This window comes from Lagopus muta, chromosome 16 (assembly GCF_023343835.1).
Source record: "Lagopus muta isolate bLagMut1 chromosome 16, bLagMut1 primary, whole genome shotgun sequence".
Taxonomy (NCBI): domain Eukaryota; kingdom Metazoa; phylum Chordata; class Aves; order Galliformes; family Phasianidae; genus Lagopus; species Lagopus muta.
Window position 1 is genome coordinate 11,899,214 of NC_064448.1, and position 18,892 is coordinate 11,918,105.

Sequence of the window (18,892 nt, forward strand, 5' to 3'; positions counted from 1 at the left end):
AATTAGCTTTGCTAATTAACGACAGACATTTTGGGGTGAGAGCCTGCCCGCAGTTAAACCCCAGGCCCCGCCCCGTTCACTTCACGAGCCCACAGCAACGCGCGCCGGGGCGGGCCGGCGCCATGGCAACGGGCGCCGAACCATGTGGGCTCTACACTTCCGCTTCCGGTTACCTTCTCACCCCAAGATGGCGGCGCCCGTGGGACCGGTGAAGTTTTGGAAGCCGGGTGAGGGCGGCGCGTCTGTGTGGTAGGGGAGGCTTGCGCCTTCCTTCTTTCCCTTTTTTTATCCTTTCTTCCGTGAGCTAAAGCGCTTCTGGCCCCGGTGGTGGCGGGGAACCGCACGGGCTGCGCTGCCGGAGGAGCGCTCTGCCCCTCAGCCGGCGGCGGTGCGGGAGGGGAGGCCTCTGTGAGCGCTGCTCGGTGCCGGGGGCGCTCTGCGGCCAGCGGACACCGTGTGCCCTTGTAGCTGGGGAGTGGCGGGGGCTACGCTGAGAGAGAACTGGGGGAAGAGAGCAGCCCTGCAGCGCTCCTGAGGTTGCGTCGGGAGCTTGGGGGGCTCCCGGCATCACGCAGACGTGGGCTTAAAGCAGCGCGATCGGCAAGGGCCGTGAATGAGATCGGAGAGTGGAACACGAGGGCGGCTGGAGCAGGTCAGGCATGACGAGAGGGGGCTGAGGGGTGTTTCTGTGGGCTGTTAGATGGGGGCAGACTTCAGCAGCATCTGTTGCGTTAGGGCAAAGGCAAGCTTTCAAACTACAGGAGGGGAGATTTAGGTTGCATATAAGGAAGAAGTTATTTATGCTAAGGGTGATGAAGCACTGATGTGGGATGTGTAGAGAAGTGGTGGATGCCCCATCCCTGGAGACATTCAAGGTCAGGCTGGATGGGGCTGTGAGCACTTGATGGAGCTGTGGTGTCCTTGCTCATTGCAGGAGAATTGGCATAAATGACCTTTTAGGTCCCTTTCATCTCAAATAATTCTATGTTCTGAGTGGCAGTGGGCTCCTGGATCTTCCTGTTTCTTACCTTACCCATTCTGGAAGTGGATAGTTATCAGAGTCAGTGCTAATTGCTGTTAAAACTGATTCGGTATGCTGTGAAACTTACTTAGCAGTTTTGACTTGGGGTGAGTTGATTTAAACAGCAGAAACAATGGGAAAAACCCCAAATGAGCAAGTCCTACAAAACAGGAGAAACCCCTTTGCTCTCAGATTTTTCCAGTTGAATTTGCAGCTGAAGACAATACGTTCCTTTGTTGAGATGAGTTTTTGCTTTTGGTTTGTCTGCATTATTTGGAATTTTTAGTTGTCCCTAGTTTTATTTTAACACAGCAGCAGAAACAAATCAAATTTCAGATACTGAGGTAAATGTAGAGCTGCAGTGGTGTATCTCATCAGTAGGCAAGGCTGCAGTTTTGTGGTTCATGTTAGTCCAAAGGAGTCCTGTTACATGGCTGGCTGGCTTGAAACTCGTGGCCTTATTTCTGAGATTGATATTGAAGCTATATCGGAACTGCTGCATGGAAGAATAACAGTCCTAAGACTTGCTGTTTATTTTTCCCATGTGCTTTTTTTCTCCTTTATCTTCCTTTAAAAATTCATATTAGTATGTATTCATGTTAGGTTTTTAATAGCAGGAGAAAGACGTTTGATTTGACACAATTTTTGCTTGTTTACAGGTATGGAATATTTTTGATTAATTTTCTAGAAAAATCGGTCTCTTGATATATGCTAGGATGCATGCAATTCCTCCTTGCGAGGAGCATCTTGACTTTGGTTGTGTTGTAAAAGTTAACTGCTGTCATGTAGGCACAGAAGGTCCTGGCGTCAGCGTCTCGGAGGAGAGGCAGAGCCCTGCAGAGAGCAGTGGTGTAACAGTCATCTATAATCCTTATGCTTCTCTGTCTATTGAACAACAAAGACAAAAGCTGCCCGTTTTTAAGGTACAAGAGTTCTTTCTGGGGATATTAAATCAGTTAGATGGTGCCTGGCTTTTGTGGTTTTGTCTGTATTTGAGAAAGCAGTATGGAAACCCTTTACAACATAGCACAGTTATGTGATCTCATTCTCTTTATTTGCTGAAACTGATCGTTCTCATTGACAGCTGTTGCCAACAGTTTTATGGGCTTTGTAGGTTTAATTTAGTTACTGTATTTTGTATGCATAATCTTTGTAGATTTGAAAGATTCTCTTAACTTTTGACAGTACATTCTCTGTAAAATGACTTTGCTTAGGTAAACACTAATGTTAGCTTTCTTTTTTTGTTCAAATCTGGTTTTGGTGCCTAAATGTTATGTCTTTCAGCTAAGAAATCACATACTTTATCTAGTGGAGAGCTATCAGACTCTGGTGATTGTTGGAGAAACAGGATGTGGGAAGTCAACGCAAATTCCACAGGTAAGTGTGTGTTCAGCTTGGTAAAATCTGGTATTCCCTCAGAGGATTTTGCATGAAATATTAAACCAGCATCCCAGAGCTATGCTGTAAGAATGGAATTTGCCAGTGTTGTGTGTGTGTGCATGACCAAAAGGAGAGAAAAGTAAAGCTTCATGTTTGATAGCAGGAACTGGCGTATCTGAGACAGAAAGCCTTCTTTCACTCCTGGAAAGGAACACACCCTACATTTATGCTGATACAAAGAATTACTCTGCTAAAGTGAAGGCTTTTATAACTTTATCAGAATTAAGTTTAAAATTTTGTTGAAAACACAATTTTGAGAAGGAAAGGAAGTGTGGGTTTCCTGCAAGTTTTTTATAAACGATTCTTGATTTTAACTTAAATGACTGCAAGCTAATGATGAAAGCCACCTGTTTCAGTGTGAGCACTTGACTTGTGCTGCTTGTCTTCAAAGTGGTTATAAAATGAAGGAAAGAAAATAAAAAATGAAGCAATTCACATTAATACTTGAGACTCAAACAACTGCTTTTAGCATACCTTCTGACAGTTGATGTTCTTAGAAGTAGTTATCATACTATATTTTTCTTAATTAAAAACAATTACAGAAACCTAAATTGTCTTTAATGGTGAGACAAATAATGCACAAAAAGTAACTGGTCTTCTGGAGATCATGCATAAGCTTGTGTCTGAACCAAGCAGTGTGGAGAGCTAGCACCTCTTAATCACAACGCCTTCTTTCCCTAAATATTTGTTTGCAGTACCTAGCAGAAGCTGGCTGGACAGCTGAAGGAAGAGTGGTTGGGGTGACACAGCCTCGTCGAGTTGCTGCTGTTTCAGTGAGTTTCTCCATGTCCAGATTTTCCCACTTAATTATCATTATAACTCTCCATTTATTAGTGGTTTTTGCTGAATAACAGGAATGGCAACTCAACTCCTGAATGAATGCTTACCTTCCCTCCAGAATTTCTGATACTGTATGCTGAATTCAGCATGATTAATCGGTTTTGCCAACAATTTCAAGGCCAGAATAGCAGATGGAGAAGCTTAGAAATAAAATTGAGTTGCATCAGCAGAAACTATACAGGGACTTAGGACTGTGCAAGGTTGTGCAAGGTTGAGCTGTGATTGACTCTGGGCTAGGATTATGGTTGTATGGTCTCTAACTTGTTTCCCAGAGTAAAGTAGTGGTACAAATCTGTGTGCAGTAATGTGGCCAGTGGAGTAGGTTGTATACTTCTTTTCTTTCTAGCAATTCATGCCTAATTTTCTTGAACTTTTTGTTTTTTTTTTTTACAGTTTCCCCTGGTAAGAGGGTGGGGGAAAAGAAGAAACCAATTTTATCATCTTTGCATTTAATTGATATGCCTAGGAGCACATATTGTAAGTTAGGTGTACTAGGAGAGGGAGGAGGGATGCTGAGGACAACAACTTGCACTCTGTGTTAATAATATGCACAGAAAGCAGCCAGTGCTGTTTGTTTCCATAATTGTCATCAAGCACTGAAGAGGTGGGCTGAAGCTTTTCTGCTGCCAGTTCCTCTTCTTACAGTAAATTGAGGTGCCTTTTTGTAATCCTCATTTTGCCTGTTTCGGTTTGTTTTTTAAATTAATGATGTTTAACTGTACCTGCAGTGTGTCAGTGCACGCTTCTGGTAAAAGTGTTGTAGATTGAGCAATTGTCCACTTTAAAGGTTCACCTCACCCAGTGTTCTTTTACTACATCCACTGTCATTAAAGAAACAGCCTGTAGCAGTGATCTGCAGCATGTGCTTTGGGCAGTTTGCCTGCAGTGTCCTTCCTTCTTCCCTTCAAAGAACATTCAGTTGACATTGAGCAGTTCTACAGGAGATGCTGCATATGCTGCAATGATTTCTCTCTCACAACAGATGTGTTTCTCTTTTCCCTTGATGTCTTAACATACTGCTTTTAAGTCTAAAATAGGATTACTCAGCTAGGTCTTAGTGTATGGTCACAGGAGGATTTTTCTTTGAGAATGTAGTTGGAAACTGCCTGCATCACATAACTATTGCTGGGAGGTGAGAGACGATGATTTATTGCTTTGTCTTGAGCTGAAATAGACTTTTTAATTTTAATTAATGTCTTACCTACTTTCTCAGGTATAATGTGGAGGTTGTCCCAAGTGAAGAGCAATAGTTGGCCAAGGTTGCTTAGTTAAGAAATACCTGAAGTTCTGCTTGCATTACCCAGGCTGACAGTTACTCTGAACGTTTGCCTGAAAGTGATAAATGTCCGTATGGTTTAGGCTGTCATTTGAATGACTGGAAAAGCTTACTGCTGTTATTCTAATAGAACTAATGTGTGTGTTCTGGGGTTTTATTCTGACTGTAGCTTTTTAATTGTGTTGTAGTTTGCTGAAACCATAGCCTGCCAGTACCTAATATTCTGTAGAGTAGTAAATCAGGATTTCAGCTATTAGCTTAAGACTGGTCCAGGGCATTTGTCTTCCAAAAATTGTTCTGCTTTGAATTATTTGCCAGTTTTCTGTTTTCTACATTGAAATTTCTGTGTTATGAGAAGGAGACTAGCATCATTAGATAACAAGAAAAAAAGTCAAAGTCTGAGTAAATTCAGGGGCATACCAGCTTAACAAATAACTTCTTCTGCATGCTACGTGTGTGTACTCCTCCTTATTGCATGCCAGCTGTGTTCTGAAACTGTACTTTCTCAGTTACTGACGTGTGCTCTTTCCCCAGCTTTGTGACTGGTTGAAGGACAACCTTTGTAGGTCTGACAGAACTCATCTCTAGGAGCAGGGCTCTTAATTGTAAAACTTAGCAGTGTTGTAACAGTAGTGCTTTCTGTATCTGTGTTTGAGTAAAGGCTATCCTAGTGGAATGGTCTGAAGTACAAAGCAGGAGGCGCTTTGGCTAATTCACTAGATCTTCGTTTTGCTGAACAGCCGTGGACGCTGTGAATTGTGTTGATTGGCATGTCAAGCACTTGGCTTATGAGAGAAAGATATAGGGGTTTTACACTATAACCAGTGACTCTAGGTTCGTTAATACTCTAAATGCAGATTCAAGGTCAGATCAGGGTCACACTTGCATCAGCAGTAGCCTAAGGTTGTGGTGGTTCATGAAGGCTATGCAAAGATGTGGGGAGTGCAGTGCTGGCCTGCTGTAGGTGGAGCTGCATGTGGGAATGACCTCCCTACTTGCAGAATCTTCCTTGCTTTCTACGTCGAAAGACTTGACTTAACTGCAAAAAGAAACGTCTCTCAGAATAGCATCTCTGTTTTACTAAGCTCAACCGAGGAAGTCCCAGCAATGAAATGTCAGATAAGGGCTCAAGCACTATTGCTGGGATCTGTGTGACTTCAGGCCTGGATCTGTGCTTGGCATACCCAGTGATGTGATTTTAGCTCAGTGTCACTTCTGTGGTGCTCTGGAATCCTACAACCCTCTGTTCAGCCAAGAAAGGACTCCAACTGGAGTCCAGTTGGCGGGATGCTGTAGCAGGTGTGGTTGGGCACCAGAGACTGAGGAACTCCCGGTAGGGAAGGAGCAGAGCATGGCAGGGCAGTGGCAATAAGGAATCGGTGCAGTCCATGGCAGAGGCACTGAATTCTCTGGTGCACTCAGCAAGGTCTTATTTCATGGGGTTGCAGATGAAAGCACTTATGATCTCCCAGCTGGCTTTACAAGTTTTGTTCGGTGTGCTTTTGGTTTAATCTTGGACCTCTGGTCACCCAAATCTTGCACACTGAAATACAGCTGGCAGTATCCTGAAATAAGAATAACTTAACTGAGAAAGCAACAGTACTGGTCTGTGGTGAGCCGTGGATTAACTGTTGTGCATCTGCTGGAAGGTGTCCTCCCTGTGTCTGGGTATTTCTGTGCCTTATATTTGCTAAAATTACTCTGTTGTTGGTCTCTGGAGTGCTTGCAGTGCTGTGCGGTGCTGTTTGCTATTGCAAGGGAAAGCAGTTCAGAGCCTGACATCGAAGCTTTTGTTTGTTTCTCCCACGATCACTGTTTCCCTTCATAATACCCAGAATGAAAATGATCAGGATAATTTAACAAATCTTTTTGACCTCTTTTGGTATAGCAGCTCTCCCGAGGCAGAATCCAACACGTGCTCAGAGTGCCGTTAATATCTGGAGTTTTGTTTTCTTTGCGGCCGTACAACAGAGCCGGTTGTTCTTTGGCTGTGTTCATCCTGCCCAAGCAGGCACTGGGCTGCAGGCCCCCCTCATCATCCGGGTACCGCGGGGCTCTTCAGGCAACGTCTGACCCAGAACATCGTGCTGCATTCCAGCTGTGGTAGAGGAGACAACGCTCGAGGAGCGTGTTCTGACCTCACCAACACACTGACCTCCACCGGGAGACAGATACGGGTTTTACAGCAAGAGCAGCCTTGGCACTGCAGCACAGGGCGCCTTCTGCAGTAACCCTCACCCCATCCTGCAGAGCGTACAGACCCAGCCGACCAGGTGTATTTTATGTGAGAGAAAGAACGTGAGGACTGCTTGTTGTATTAGCAGCTTTGTGTATAAAATGGCATTTTGGCAGTCAGAGTCTAATATATTTAAAACTTTTTTTTTTTTTTTAAAGGATATTTGATATTGTATGGAGCTGACTTTATTGTTACTGTAAGTATGAAGAGATGGTTTCTTAACGTGTTGAAGCAATGCATAAAATCTTAAATTTTATGTAAAACTCATGCCAAAAGGGTATGTCTGACAGTATTAGCACCTGACCTGCGTCTTTAATAGAGAGATTGAATTTTTTAATTTAAAAACATATATATATATTAAATTTCTTTTAATAACATAGAAAGTGCCGTTGGTTCTTCTGGGCTTCGCAGCTGAGGGCTGTAACGAATGAGGGGCGGGACGAGCGGCCAATGGCGGCGGGGCGGGGCGGGACGAGCGGCCAATGGCGGCGGGGCGGGGCGGGACGAGCGGCCAATGGCGGCGGGGCGGGGCGGGACGAGCGGCCAATGGAGGCGGGGCGGGGCGGGACGAGCGGCCAATGGCGGCGGGGGGCGGAGCGCAGCTCCTCCAGTGGCGGCGTTGCGCGGCGCCGTTTGGATTCAAAGGCGCTATAAAGGCGCCGTCACGGCGCTGCCCGCGGCCGCCCGCCCTCCCGCGCCATGGCCGCCAACACATCGCAGTGCCTGGAGGAGGGCGCCGGGCAGTGGCCGCCGCGCCCGCCCGGGCCGTACAGCGAGGCGCAGCGGCTGGCGCTGGAGGAGCTGGTGGCGGGCGGCCCCGAGGCGCTGCGCGCCTTCCTGCGGCGGGAGCGGCTGCCGCCCTTCCTGTCGGAGCCCGAGGTGCAGGCCATCGCGCGGGGCGCCGTGCCGCCCACCGCGGCCGACGAGTCGGCGGCCGAGGCGTCCCTGGACGCGTCGTCGCTCACCTACTTCCCCGAGCGCTCGGACGCGGAGCCGCCGGCGCTGGAGCTGGGCTGGCCGGGCTTCGGCAGCGGCGCGTTCCGCGGGCTGACGCGGGTGGAGGCGCACTTCCAGCCGGGCGGCGAGGACAGCCCGTACGGCTGCAAGGAGGCGGTGCGGCGGCAGATCCGCTCCGCGCAGCAGGTGGGTGCCCCGTGGGACCGCTGGCCGGGTTCGAGCCGCTTTAGGACGGGTTCGTGGCTTTGCGAGCCAGGCTCGCTCGTAGGCGCCTCCTCGTGGAAGCTTTTCTTGTGTCCTGCCTCGTCAGAAGGGCGCTACGTGCAGAGGTAGCGCCGTGCCCGCACTCTCCTTTCTTCCCAATCGGCCCGAAGCGCAGCGCAGAGCCGCCCCTGGCCGCGCACCGTGCCGTGGCTGCACGTGGCTCTGGGCCGATGCGGAGCGCGGTCCGAACGCCCCGCGGAGCGGTGACCGTTCCGTGTGAGCGGTTGCATTAATCGTGCACAGCGCCCGTAGTGGCTGTGCCCGGCAGCAGCTCCTTTCCCACCGCGGTCCCGTCGGCTCCGCTGAAATTGAAAAGCGCGGCTCCCTGCTGGGTGGGGCGGCCCCGGCCCCGGCCCGGTGCTCCCACGTGGCACCGAGGTGAGGCTGTCAGCGAGTGAGGATGGCACGGGCTTTGCTGGGCGGCTGCTGTGCAGGAAGAGCCGCTCCGAAGGTTTCTGGTGATTCATCGAATTGCACCATCGAACGGCTGTTTTTCCCAAGAGCTGTTCTTTGTTATCTTCTTTAGGCCAAGGCAGCAGCCAGGCGCGCTGTTCTGCTCGCTGCCAGGTGCTGGCCTGGGAAGTGCTTTTGTGGGTGAAAAAACAGAGAGACCCCTGGAAATTAATGACTGATGTTCTGCTTGGTCATGTCTGCATCCTTAGGATTAACGTGGGGAGTAGGAAAGCTTCAGATGCTGCTGAGTTCCCTGTCAGCTTGAGGGACTGACCTCTGGTGACCAGCAATTGAAGCTGAGGGGAAGGCATGGAGCTGTGACAGCAGAGATATCAGGGAAAGGCTCTGCCCCAGAATGCAGTGGGCATGGCCCCCAGCTGCTGGAGCTCAGGGAGGGCTGGGACATCGCTTTCAGCCATAGGATTTGGGTTGGGGTGCTGCTGTGTGGAGCTGGGGGTTGGGCGCTGTATTTTTGAGGATCCCTTCCAGCTTAGGATGCTCTATGACTGAGGTGGGTGCAGTTGCTGCCTTGTCTGCGCATCTGGAAGAGCCCAGTACAGAGAAGAGAGTTTTCTCTATCTGCTATAACTGTTTTGTTTAGTTTGAATACAGCTTTTCTGTCTTTTTCAGCTGCTAATACTGGGATTAGAGCTCATGTGCTGCTAACTGAGCGGCCGTTTGAAGGCAGCGGTATTTCCAAGGAATTGTGTTCCTATTGTTCTGTTTTCAGGGGTTAATTTCTTATTCACCTCATCAACAGTGCCTTAATTTTCTCCATCTTGCTCTGGCACTTAGAGAAGTGGCAGAGTGAGAAGACCAGAGGCACTACAAGAGGAGCACAAGCATAAGCTAACTTCTTCTAGAAATGTAGCCTAGAAATGTGTTCTATAACTAAGAAATGGCCTGTTTAGAGCTAACCCTGTAAGGAGCAGGGCTCAGGTGGGAATGCAGAGCTGAGACTGTTCTTGTGGGAAATGTTTCCTGTGAGCACCAGCAGTGCCACACACAGAGCAGCTGTGCTGTGTGCCCGGGCCCTGTGCAGCAGGGGGTGTGTGCCAGGAGAGCTGAGACAGCAGGTGAGAGCAACAGCTCTTGTTGCACATCTGGTGGGACAGCAGTAAGTCATGAAGCCAGAGCTTTGTGTCTGCACCCACGCAGCTGTGCGTTCCCAGGTTGAAAGGGCTGGGATTCTGGGCAATGCTGTGTGGTGTTGCTCTGAATGGAGAGGCTGTTTACAAATGTAAGAACGTTTTGTCTGTGGCCCGCTGAATCTTTCCATCTTTGGGCTTGTCTGTTCAAAAGAACTCTCACGGCGAATTTGCATCTGCTTGTGAGTTTTTTTTGTGAAGGTGTTGGATGGAAACCCAGAATGTGCTCTTCCCAGCTCTTAGGAGATATATCCAGTTGATTGTTGTCTTGGTCATTTGTATAGGGACGGTGCTGCCTTTCTATCAGGTGGCCTGAGGAGAAAACAGAGAATGTTTGTAGATGCTGAGCTGTGCAGGAGGCCTTCTGAGCCACTTCTGTCCTGTGTGAATTAAAGCTCTGGAACTCTTGCTGCCTCTCTTTACAGGTGATTGCCCTTGTTATGGATTCCTTCACAGATACTGATATCTTCAGTGACCTTCAGAATGCCTACAGCAAGCGCCAGGTCCCTGTCTATATCCTTCTTGACCAGGACTTTCTACCTTATTTCTTGGAAATGTGCAAAAACTTGGGTGTCTGTCCTGAGAAGGAGAGTGTAAGTACTAAAAGTGGTTTTGTTTTTCCTTCTTGTGGTTCTGCTTTGGTTTTGTACATCAGAGACACCTTTCTGCAAATCCTCAGATTTCCCTAAAAGTCTAAAGCACCCTGTCTGTTTGGACACTGAAATAAGAGGGTGCTGAAGGTTATGGCCCATTTTGATGGTTTCAGTACAGTCTCTACCCAAAGGGGTGAAATTTCTTACAACGTAATCAAAAACCACACAGAAAAGGCACGTTTACCTTCACACTTCCTTCTACCTCACATGTCTGCATGTAGGAATGACAGCCATGCTGTGCAGCTCCCCGGCGTGCTGGGTGGATCCCTGTGATCCCTGCTGGAGAAGTGGCTATTTCCAAGCGTTTAATTTTGCAAGATCTAAGTAACTTTATTCTGTGGCTCAAGGAACTGTTTGCCAAGGCAAATAACTCTAAGGAAAGCAAACAGGAAGCTCAAGGGTGGTGTGGCATTGGGAACATCTTTTATCTTCAGGATTTGGAGGATGTGACCCAGGTAGCTTACTTGATTCCTCTGAATGTAAGCTGACACGACTGTGTTACGTCCTGGCTTATGTTGACCCAAGTGAGTGCTTGTCTGGATGGGAGGCACTCCTAGCTCTGTGGGCAGTAATTAGTTGGTGCTCCCCATTCTCTCCAGATTAACTCTCTACAGCCTTTTATGATCTAACAGAAAGTTAGCACTACAGAACCAGTAAGACTTTAGTTGCAGGTCAATTTGAGGAAGCTTGTTTCGTTCCTATGTTCCACAATTAATCTTGTTGCTTTTAAGCAGAATTAATGATCAAAACTTTTTGGACGTAAACTTAAATTTGATGCTAGTTTTTTCCCTTTTTTTCCTGAAACAGTTGATGAGGGTTCGAACTCTCACTGGCAACATCTACTACACGAGATCAGGTGCCAAAATTATTGGGAAAGTCCATGAAAAATTCATGTTGATTGATGGCGTGAGAGTGACAACAGGCTCCTACAGGCAAGTACTGGAATGCATTAGTGTGTAATTATGCTAAAAAAAGCAGGGGGGTGTTCTGCAAGAAGATTGTGTTAAAGAAGATTGTGTTGTGTTTGCTGTTACTAATAAATATCAAGTGGGTACCTGAGTGGGACTAACACAGAACAGGAGGCACCTTTGGGAAACTTGTATTGCATGTCTTGGCATTAGCAAAGAACCTGGCTGTGGCTGTGCAGAGATTTTCCTGAAGGAGCGAGTGAACAGTTGATCAGGTCTATGCCTTCCTTACGCACAACGCTTCCAGGCTGAGTCTTGCTGTCTGTTACTACGTGTTGAAGTGCACTGGAGTTTAATTGTGAATCTTGGTTTGTTTTCAACAGTTTCACATGGACTGACGGGAAGCTGAACAGCAGTAACTTGCTGCTACTGTCTGGTCAAGTTGTTGAACACTTTGACCTGCAGTTTCGAATTCTTTATGCCCAGTCAAACCCTATCAGTCCTGAGTGCCGATCAAGCTGTAGGAACAGTGGAATATTTGATCACATGGAGAAAAGAAGAGAGTCCTCTAAAGAATACACTGTGGAGAGCAATTTGAGGGCAGAATTTGCCAGGCTGTCTAGTACTCCAAAAAAACTGTTAAAAGAACTAGATGTGGCTGCAGACACTCCAAGACGCAAACCTCATGACCTGGGACATTCTCACTTCAGTGAAGAGGAGTGGCTCAGCGATCCAGAGGCCAGAGTGGGACAGAAGAATGCATCAACTCAAACTGGCTTATGGGAAGAGCAGCCTGCAGTGGCCGTGTGTAATGTTGGCATGCAGACCAATGTTTTAACAGAAGAAGCTGACACTCAAACTTCAACTGCTACAAGAACGACTGGGACTCAGACTTCAGTTTTGCTGAAGGCTGCAGTGATGCAGACAAGGGAAGATGCGTATGTGGAAACCCCTCTGCTTTACAGGAAGTTTTCCAAAGAAGAATCCTTTCAACCTGGAAAGTCTTCATCAAATTCTAGCCTGCGGTCGCTATCTTCATCATCATCCCACCTGTCTCGTACGAGCTCTACCAGCTCGCTGTCTTCTCTTAGGTCCTTTGAATACCCTAGTGTTCACAGGGCAGAGTATTTCCAAAAACTGCATACGGAGAGGCAATTCCACTACTCCACCATCAGATCAAAGCTTAGCCACATGGTGGGTATCTTGTCCAGGAGAAGACGTGTTCCTGAAAGCTACGTGAACCACTGCAGGGGAAGGTACAACCTGAAGTAGAGGTGAGACATCAGTGCCAGCCTGCACAGCCTCTGAGATGTTTCACTCTTGTCTGAATAAATGCTGCACTGAATGCAGAGCTTGAAAGCTCTGGTCACAAAATGCAAGCACTTTACATCTGCTGATTCTTGTAATTCCTTCTAGTACTTTTACTCTTCTTTAATACATGCACACGTCTGTATAACCAAGATGTTATAATTGCAATATAATCAAAAGAGTAAGGCAAAGCTGTATAACCAAGATGTTATAATTGCAATATAATCAAAAGAGTAAGGCAAAGCTGTATAACCAAGATGTTATAATTGCAATAGAATCAAAAGAGTGAGGCAAAGCAAACAAGGATCACAAAAGAGAATAAGTGGAAGAGCTTACCCTTGGGTTGAGCTCACTAGAAGATATCAAAGAGGAGGATCTCCAGAAGAGATCCTTCCCCTCTGGTAGCCAGCTCTTCAATAGGTCCAGGAGGGGTGGACTTGCTGGACCTTCACCTGTGCTCCTCTGGCTGACTCATGGCTCACCTCAGGTGATCAATCAGAGGTTCAGGCCGTGACTCAGCAGTTCCCATACACACGTCACTGTCCAGCACTTTGTTTTCTACTGTGCAATTCAGTCAGTGAGATTTTTCACATGTACTGAAACCACTTGCATGTTTCCCTTATACACATTAGTGGTATAGGTTTATTGTACTTCTGAATATTTGACTTAGAAAGCATTTAAGTTTTGTTTTTAGGATTGCTAACACTCTGGCGTTAAGTTCTCTAAACTTGGAAAAATATGAGTCAGATCTTGCTCAGAATGGTAATATTTATTTCCCCTTTTTAATAATAGGTTTTATTTTCACTACATGTTCAGAATGAGGGAAAATAACTTCATTCTCACTCCAGTAGAAGAGTAAAATGTGTTCATCTCTGAAGCTGTGAAAGGTCTGTTGGAACAGCTGTGGGTTCTGATCTAACTAGGTCTTCAATTTGATTGTCCTCATATGCCTTTACATGGCTATATGTAAGGTGTGCACGTAACAACGGTAACATAACTGTGTTACCAACAGTTTTTTCTCTTAAATCTAAAGGTAGCTTCATGTCAGATGCTAAGAAGAAAATGAACTGTCTCAGCTGGAACTGGGACGTGTGTCTTAGTTCTGGTAGGAGACCTGTAAGTGCCTGCCTGCCTTGGAGTCAGGCTGGAGGTGAGATGATCCCCAAGGACACATGACAAAGTCTCTGCTCAAAGAAAGTACAAAAATATTATAGGTTGTTTGCCATGACTATTTTACAAATAATTTTTTCTCTCTTTAAACTGGGCTTTCAGAATTTATTCTGTATTTCCTGCTCTGTCTGTATTTTATCCACTGATACTGGTTTGGGGAACCAGAGAGCCACTAGAGCTTATGAAAATACCTTCAACACTACATGGATTGTGGGTTAAGTCACTTTGCAGAGACACTGCCTGAATGTCTGCAGCAGGTGCATGTGTGTTTGTGCTTGATGGATCACCTCTCTGAGGTCTGACCTGTGCTGCTTTACACCTGAATACCATTACGTTGGTAACTAACCAGACTGAATTCTACAGTGAAACCAGTCTGGATAAGGTATTTCCTCCTTATTTATGGGAGCATCTGTCCAGTAGATGGCACATTTCAGCTGTTAAGTTCATTTCCCTAAGAAGAAATGAATGAGTGGGAAAACACCCAAAACAGCTGGGCTGCAATGGAAGCGTAGGCAGACATGCTTTATCCTGTCGGCTGTGGCACTTCCATCTTTTCAGGCTGCGTTGGTGAAGGCCCGGCTGCTGCTGTAGGCTGTCAGATGATCCACTCCTTTCCCCTGCCCTGGAGGAGCAGTAAGCAGTGCTCAAAGCCTCTCTGACAAGGCTTTGTGTTTAAGAGCTGGCATTGGGCAGCGTTTGAATGCCTGTAAAATGAACTCGAAAACCTTTGCTCTGCGTACTCCTCAACGTTGTTGCACTGTAGGATTGTTTTGGTACTGATAGGGGCGATACGCTGTTTACAAATAAATTCACTTTGCCGGGAGGCTCTGAAATTTTGTGAGTCGTCTTTTATTCGCGTGGCACCGGGCACCCCGACACCCCGCGTCGCAGCCCGCAGCTCTCGCCGTTCAATTCCCGGTTTGCTCGCAGAGGACGCTGCGGGGGGGCGGCCGGCGGCGGTGCGAGGGCGCGGGGCCGGGCGGGAGGCGGGGAGCGGCCGCCCGCTATAAAGGCGCCGTAACGGCGCTGCCCGCGGCCGCCCGCCCTCCCGCGCCATGGCCGCCAACACATCGCAGTGCCTGGAGGAGGGCGCCGGGCAATGGCCGCCGCGCCCGCCCGGGCCGTACAGCGAGGCGCAGCGGCTGGCGCTGGAGGAGCTGGTGGCGGGCGGCCCCGAGGCGCTGCGCGCCTTCCTGCGGCGGGAGCGGCTGCCGCCCTTCCTGTCGGAGCCCGAGGTGCAGGCCATCGCGCGGGGCGCCGTGCCGCCCGCCGCGGCCGACGAGTCGGCGGCCGAGGCGTCCCTGGACGCGTCGTCGCTCACCTACTTCCCCGAGCGCTCGGACGCGGAGCCGCCGGCGCTGGAGCTGGGCTGGCCGGGCTTCGGCAGCGGCGCGTTCCGCGGGCTGACGCGGGTGGAGGCGCACTTCCAGCCGGGCGGCGGGGACAGCCCGTACGGCTGCAAGGAGGCGGTGCGGCGGCAGATCCGCTCCGCGCGGCAGGTGGGTGCCCCGTGGGTCGGCACGTCCTCTGTGCCCGCCGCAGCCTCCCGAGTGCCGCAGGGGTGGGGGGAAGGCAGAGGCGCTCAGATTTGTGTCGCCGTGCCCTGAAGGCGAGGCTGTGTGATAAAGAGCGTTGCTTCTTGCTGTCGATAAACGGTGCTCTCGGCGATAGGCTTGCAGGCGCGTTGCTTGCGACCAGTGCACCCAGCCGTCCGTGTCCAGGCAGTGAGCTTCGTAGTGCTCCACTGAAATAGTGAAAGAAAATCCCACATGGGGATGATAGAAAATCCTGAGCGCTGTTATCTGCTATAAATAAAACAAGCAGCACTAAAATAGGGACAAACAACAGTGGGTTCTGTCCATAAGTTCAGGGGAAATTAACAACACAGGGATGTGAAAAAGTGATGATAACAACAAGTGATGTGTGTTGGTGAGCTGTGGGCTGTAATCATCTGTATCAATATGCGATTCTCATCTCAGATCTTTAGTCCATTCACAGTTATTGTTCCCTTCTCTTCACTTTCTTACACGTCTTTTAAATGTTCCGTTCGTTCTCTGAAGAACAGAAGGATGTATTGCAGAGGACTGTAGCATGTGCAGTGACCAGGAGGGAAAAAAAGGGCTGTGGGGGGTGGGGAAATATTTAAATTGAAAGTCAAATTCCTCCCATCTCCCTTGGGATACTGTGGAAACAACCTAACGATTTCTTCTGAACCTTGTTGCAGATGATTGCCCTGGTCATGGATTCCTTCACAGATACTGATATCTTCACGGACCTCTTGGAAGCTTGTAGCCAGCGGCAAGTCAAAGCATATATCCTTCTGGATCAGTCTTCATTTTCCCACTTTCTGAAAATGTGCAGGGATCTAGGAGTTGATCTGGAGCAGGAGAAGGTAAGCCTTGTAATGCTTCTAGAGACAAAAGTACTGCTCAAGAAAGTGAAGGGGGAATGTCCAGTATGTAAAAGGGCATGTGGAACTGCTCGGGCTTGCTGAGACTGCGAAGGCTGATGGGAGGCACGTTCCCAAGATTCTCTGGAGTTTGAGTCCCTCTGAGATCAGACAGCAGTTTTAACAGCCGCACTCTGCACCATCAGTGTATAGCTCTGCCCCTTTGTGAGTTTTGTCTCTGTGGGCTAAGCCAATTCAAAACTGTTTCTAGATGGTGAATCCTTTGCCACTGTACAGTAACCTTTGCTAGTTCATCAGTGATCTTTACTGTCATGTGTTGCTTCTTTAAATGTATTACAATCATATAACTTTGAAATTCATGTATTGCCTTCTGTATCTTTTTAACAGTTAATGAGAGTTCGAAATATCACTGGGAACACATACTACACAAGGTCAGGTGCCAAAATTGTTGGAAAAGTCCGTGAAAAGTTCATGCTAATTGATGGCATTAGAGTGACAACAGGTTCCTATAGGTAAGTGTCGAGTTTTTATATGATTTCTTTAAACAGGAAACAGTAACATTTTAAAACCATTTTCCTTACTAGCACATTGCTTGTAATGTTTGGCCTCAAAATAAGGCACACTACCATGAGAATTTTCAGTTAGTGCTTGGATATCTGTTATTACTTTGAATTAACTTGGAACTTTCTCCTTCTTTTGCTAGTTTTACATGGATGGATGGGAAGCTGAACAGCAGTAACATTTTGATCCTGTCGGGTCCTGCAGTTGCACACTTTGACCAGGAATTTCGGACTCTTTATGCACATTCAAAGCCTGTCGACCTTAAAGAGTTCTCCGGCAGCGAGAAGAATAAGGTGTTTGATGAGCTGGTCAGGATTACAGTGGCTTCTAGAGACTTAACCAGGGAAAACTTTCTGAGAATGGAGTTTTTATATCTTAGAGCATTTGTAGGAAATCTAAAAAGGAAGCGAAACTGGATGCATGCCTCAAGGGAAGCAGTCTATGTGTCAAGTAATGCAATGCATGTTTCTCCACCACTGACTAAGAGGAATGGCTCTCTAGTTATGAGGCCACACTGGATCATAGAGAGATGAATTGCACGTTCACTCAGAGCAAGATGCAAAACCTCAGAAGCCATGTCCTGTGGTCCATGTCCTGTACTGCCTTACAGTGTGTCTGTGCAAGCAGCTGGGAAGGCAACCTCAAGCTGAGAGAAAGAAATACCGGAATTGTGAGTTCAGTTGAACACCTCTGCCATGTCATTCAGCAGACACAATTATGGTATTGTCTTACGTGCAGAAGTGCTCTTGAAAAACAAAACAAAACTCTTTAATACCTGAGAAGCCATTACTGATTTCTGGTGTTCTGTCAGTTTCTCATTTTTCAACCTATTTCTGATTATTTTAACGTAACGGGTTGGTGACGTCTTAGTTCAGTAGCTCAAATCTCATTTTCTATATGTAGATTCCTTAAAAAATACATTCCTTAAGATTCTAAAGATGGATAGCAGGACTGCTGCATGGCTCTGAAGTCAGTCAGAGCTTAGTCTTGTGTTCCACAAACAGTTCTATGATGCAGAACTGGATGGGAGTAGCTGTAAGCTAGAAACTAGGTCAGTACCTGGTTTCTAGTACTGTTTACATGAAGCTGAGCAGCTAGGCAGAACGATTTAATGTATCAGATTAATGTTTCTGCCATGACTTAATTTCAAATAATCTTTTCAAATAATCACTAAAAAAGTGATAATTCTTATCACTTGGATTGTGACCATCACAATAAACACATTCTAAATGCCTGAAGTCAAGGGGCTATATGACTAACAACCTACTAATATTAGTAGCAAAGCCAAAAAAGACTTTTTTTTTCTGCATTATATGTTTTACGGTTGCTACCGCTGCCTGATCTTATAGGAAAAGCTGAGTAGATCTGAAATCTGCGAAGATGCTTCTAATTTAAAAAGCTTCCACCTGACAGGCAGCCTCATGGTAGTGAGAAATAGAGCCATTTCTTGTAGATGTTCTTAAGACTCTGCTGCAGCAGAAATCTTAGCAATATGTGTGCTTGTGGATTCTGGGCCTCCAAGGGGAATCTGTATACTTAGCTGGGGAAGTTCATGTGGATCTGTGCTATCCGCCAGTGGGAGAATATCAAAGTGGACATGTGGATCTTACAGAAGTGGTATTTCCTGCCAGTGCATCGTGCCAACGTGTCCTTTTTCTTCTCTGCTTACAACCGTGCTAGTGTAATAGTTTTGATTCCTGATTTGTAAATGTTCAATAGTTTATATAGTTTAATAGCGTTAACTTTTATCCTGATGAAAGCAAATTTAAATATGTATTTTTATTCTTATTTTGGACATTTGCCATTAATACCCTTTAAGAAGGCAGTTTTGTACTCTATGCAAAATGCTGTTTGTGTGACCGTACTCTCACAGTGATGATCCCCCGTGTGTCTGTTATCACAATTACAGGTTTTTAACTTCGTTGTTCATCTCCTGATGTTAACAGGACTCCATTTCCGTGTCCCAGCAGCAGGATTTTCTTCTCAGCAGCGCCTGATACAGTGATGGTGCTGCGATAAGAGTAGAGCTTATTTTTGATAGGATGGGTGTCGTTTAACAAGGACATTGAAATAAATTTTTGTAGCGTGTCTAATTATGACTGAATAACGTTCTTATCGGGTGGTTATGCAGACACTCAGCGAGTGCCTGTGGAGTTATAGCATTACGACGTGTGCTGCTGTAGCCACCACAACACTGCTAGCGCGGTGGCACCCGTCACGGTGGGTGAGGAAGCAATTAGCTTTGCT

General features: G+C 47.1%; 3 protein-coding genes across 3 annotated transcripts in view; all 3 read left to right on the forward strand.

The window, feature by feature from the left end:
- LOC125701432 (probable ATP-dependent RNA helicase DHX35) overlaps nucleotides 1–18,892 on the forward strand; it is a 40,762-nt gene that overhangs the window by 18,386 nt on the left and 3,484 nt on the right. The window lies entirely within an intron of this gene.
- LOC125701426 (protein FAM83D-B-like) lies at nucleotides 7,392–14,195 on the forward strand. Its single transcript, XM_048963483.1, is given in 5 exon segments — nucleotides 7,392–7,502; nucleotides 7,504–7,956; nucleotides 10,061–10,228; nucleotides 11,096–11,220; nucleotides 11,580–14,195. Coding segments are annotated over 5 exon segments (1,746 nt in total). The 3' UTR covers nucleotides 12,469–14,195.
- LOC125701429 (protein FAM83D-B-like) lies at nucleotides 14,695–18,732 on the forward strand. The gene is made up of 4 exons (XM_048963486.1): nucleotides 14,695–15,173; nucleotides 15,899–16,066; nucleotides 16,472–16,596; nucleotides 16,788–18,732. The coding sequence occupies exons 1-4, from the start codon at nucleotides 14,730–14,732 to the stop codon at nucleotides 17,176–17,178; spliced, it is 1,128 nt and encodes a 375-aa protein (XP_048819443.1). The 5' UTR covers nucleotides 14,695–14,729; the 3' UTR covers nucleotides 17,179–18,732.

Coding starts and splice junctions, on each gene's coding strand:
- LOC125701429 (XM_048963486.1), top strand. CDS start 14,730: ATGGCCGCCAACACATCGCAGTGCCTGGAGGAGGGCGCCGGGCAATGG. Junction 15,174..15,898: donor AGATCCGCTCCGCGCGGCAG/GTGGGTGCCCCG, acceptor ACCTTGTTGCAG/ATGATTGCCCTGGTCATGGA. Junction 16,067..16,471: donor TTGATCTGGAGCAGGAGAAG/GTAAGCCTTGTA, acceptor TCTTTTTAACAG/TTAATGAGAGTTCGAAATAT.